Consider the following 3,074-nt stretch of genomic DNA (forward strand, 5'->3'; position numbering starts at 1 on the left):
AAATAAATAAAATAAAGTCAGCACAGACAGACAAACCCGAGACTCTTAACCCCAATTAACCACCAAAAACCCAGAAGAGGAACACTAGCTCAAATGGTAAATTGCTAACCTTGAGCATGAAAGCTCAAAAAGAGTAATCTGTCCCTGAGTGCAGGGAGAGCACAATAAAAAGAAGTATTACAGAATTACCTGTAACAATAACATCAGGAAATTTTTAAATGCTCATAATCACAACTTATAAATTTCTACACTTACAAATTTTTATGACATAAATGTTTATGCTTCAGCCAGGTGCCAGTGGCTCACACCTATAATCTTACCTACTCAGGAAGCTGAGATCTCAGGATTCCAGTTCAAAGCCAGCTTAGGCAGGAAAGCCTATGATACTCTTACTTCCAATAAACTACTCGGAGAAAGACAGAAGTGGCACTATGGTTCAAGTGTTAGAGTACTAGCCTTGAGCACAAGAGGTTCAGGGACAGAGCCCAAGCATTGAGTTCAAGCCCCAAGAATGGCCAAAAAAATTTATGCTTCTATTTAATATACTTTGAAGAAAAGAGTTCTTAGGAAAAAATTAGTATAGCCTGGCATAGGTGGCTCACACCTGTAATCAGGGGGTTGATATCTGAGGATAGTGATTCAAAGCCAGCATGGGCAGGAAAGTCCATGAGACTCTTATCTCCAATTAACCACCAGAAAATCAGAGAGACACTGTGGCTCAAGTGGGTAGAGCACTAGCTTAGAGCTGAAGAGCTCAAGGACAGTACCCGGCCCAGAGTTCAAGCCCTACAGTAACCAACAAAAAAAGAAAAGAAAAAATTTGGTATAATAAATGAAAACAAAAGTAAAAAGTAGGGCTAGGCCAGGCGCCAGTGGGTCATATCTGTAATCCTAGCTACTCAGGAGGCTGAGATCTGAGGATCATAGTTTAAAGCCAGCCCAGGCAGCAAAGTCCGTGAGAGTCTTATCTCCAATAAACCACAAGAAAACCAGAAGAGGAGCTGTGGCTCAAGCGGTAGAGCACTCACCTTGAGCTGAAGAGCTGAGGGACAGTGCCCAGGCCAAGAGTTCAAGCCCCACAACCAACAAAAAAAATAAATAAAAATAAGACTAGACTTAACATTTTCTATACATAATTTTATATACTGGGATACTAATATGACTATATAACTAGGTAAATAATCACATATTTATACATATAAATTAAAAACAAGGCTCCAAAGGTTATCTTGCTTTTTAATTAAGTTTCTTCATAATACAATATTCAAAATACAGTAAATGACAAAAATGAGAAGATAAAGAACTCTCACAGCAAAATCAAATGTAAAAAGAAAATTGGCCCAGTTTTCTTTGCTTCAGGAACAAATGTTAAAGAATTAAGTCCTTTAAAACTAAAAAAACAAGATGAACTAGTCACACCAAGGATACATAGCATCGAAAACTAGACGTCAAAGAAAAAGGGCAATTATACAGTTTAAAGTGTCGATTGCCAACAACTTGCGGAAGAGAAAAAACTTAAGGTTCAGGTCTGCTTTCTCGACCTCGCCTTAGCAAACCCAGAGTTTCCAAGCGCCGAATGTTCCTCATCACAACACAAAACAGGTCCAGGAAAGTGTTGATTGAAATTCTGAAGAGAACAGGGTCTTCAGTCGTCCACCTACTAAAATTAAGGGGGAGAAAAAAATAAAAAGATGAGAAGTCTGGAGATCCAGGGCATCTCACCTCAGTCTGCTAACACCGAACCCAACCAGCGCCCCATTACAACGATAGTGCAGACTGCCTCCCACTACCCCGCGCCACCCCACGCCAGCTTCTCCTAGAACTGACACAGTCAAGACACTGCCAGTCACTGCGAGCTCCTTGTGGACCATCTCTTGCTGACGTTGGGCATAGGTGACCAGGGACCTGCGGGCCATGTCTGCCTCCAGAGGGGATCCAAAGGGCACAGTCAGAGAGCTGGAGGAAGACAGACTTAAGGCAGCACGCACTGCTCACTCTGCTCCTGCCCCCGACCCCTTCCCTTTCAGAGGCCTGGCCTGGAACGCACCCCCCCACCCCCGGCCAACCTGAGCCCCGCAGCCACCTCCCCAGGGAGGGCTCCAGGCCTTCTGCAGCGCCCTGCAGTCGTGTCAGCCACAGACCAGCCCCTGCCTTCCGCGACGCCCGCTCTGGTTGTGCCTTTGCCCACGGGGTTCACCCGCCACTGGCCTCCGTTCCTTCTCGGGCTGTGGTCACCTTCCTCCGCGCACCCGCAGCAGCCTTCCCTGGCCTTCTCTGCCCAGCCTCGACCCTCCCCCGCCTCGCGCCCTGTGGGAAGGATACAACTCCAGGAGTCGGCTTCCAGGCCTTAGGAACGAGGTGGCGGCATCTCCACTGGCGGCTGGAGCAGGGGGTGCCCGCTCGCCCCGCGGACTGGGGATGGCGAGCACGCCCACCGCGCTCTCCCCCACGTGGCTACTGGGCTCGGGGCTGCCCGGGGCACCGCGGCCTTGCGCGCCTTCGGGGCCGCTCTGGGGACGCTCGTCGCTCTGGCCACCGGCGGATGCTGGCCTCTCGGGGGCCGCCTGCCCTTCGGCCGCTGGGGACGCTCGCTGGCCGCCCTCGCCTTCTTCTGGCCCAGCTGCAGCATCGGCGCATTCACAGCTGCTGCTGCTGCTGCTGCTGGTATGGCCTTCGTCCTCCATGGCTGTGCTGTTCTTTCTCTCAGAGCGCCCTAGAGCACAGACACCACCACACCCGCCATCTTGGTGCTTCGTCAACGACAGGAAGCGTAAGCAGGAAGCCCCACTCCTCGAGCCTGCACGTGCCTTGCGAAGCCCATGGCGCCTGCGCAACCCACCCACCCACGTGGGCTGCTTCCACCCAATCGGCGCCTCCCTGGTTGCCACGGCAACAGCGGTTCCCGCCCAAGCATCCTCCCCTGACCTCCTGTGGTGTCTGTAGAGGGCTTAGAACAAAGAAGGCCTCCAAATCGACCCATTCATGAGGTCTGAGGGCTCTTGGGCCAAAAAAAAAAAAAAAAGTGTGAGTCTTGAGGAGACTCAGCTCAATAGCAGGCGCCTGTCTCTGCATCT

At 50.4% G+C, this 3,074-nt stretch overlaps 1 protein-coding gene across 1 annotated transcript; it reads right to left on the reverse strand.

Moving 5' to 3' along the window:
- Positions 1-1,437: 1,437 nt before the first annotated feature.
- Positions 1,438-2,684, reverse strand: LOC106000109 (EKC/KEOPS complex subunit LAGE3-like). The gene is made up of 3 exons (XM_013035308.1): positions 2,323-2,684; positions 1,828-1,956; positions 1,438-1,660 (listed from the first exon to the last, which is right to left on the reverse strand). The coding sequence occupies exons 1-3, from the start codon at positions 2,682-2,684 to the stop codon at positions 1,516-1,518; spliced, it is 636 nt and encodes a 211-aa protein (XP_012890762.1). The 3' UTR covers positions 1,438-1,515.
- Positions 2,685-3,074: the final 390 nt, after the last annotated feature.

The sequence above is a fragment of the Dipodomys ordii genome, unplaced genomic scaffold (assembly GCF_000151885.1).
Source record: "Dipodomys ordii isolate 6190 unplaced genomic scaffold, Dord_2.0 Scaffold209, whole genome shotgun sequence".
NCBI lineage: Eukaryota > Metazoa > Chordata > Mammalia > Rodentia > Heteromyidae > Dipodomys > Dipodomys ordii.

Excerpts from the sequence above, each read along its gene's own strand:
- LOC106000109 (XM_013035308.1), bottom strand. The coding sequence starts at position 2,684 with ATGGAGGACGAAGGCCATACCAGCAGCAGCAGCAGCAGCAGCTGTGAA. Across the intron at positions 1,957-2,322 it reads GGAAGCCGACTCCTGGAGTT|CTCTCTGACTGTGCCCTTTG; the intron begins GTATCCTTCCCA and ends GTCTTCCTCCAG. Across the intron at positions 1,661-1,827 it reads ACTGGCAGTGTCTTGACTGT|TAGGTGGACGACTGAAGACC; the intron begins GTCAGTTCTAGG and ends CCTTAATTTTAG.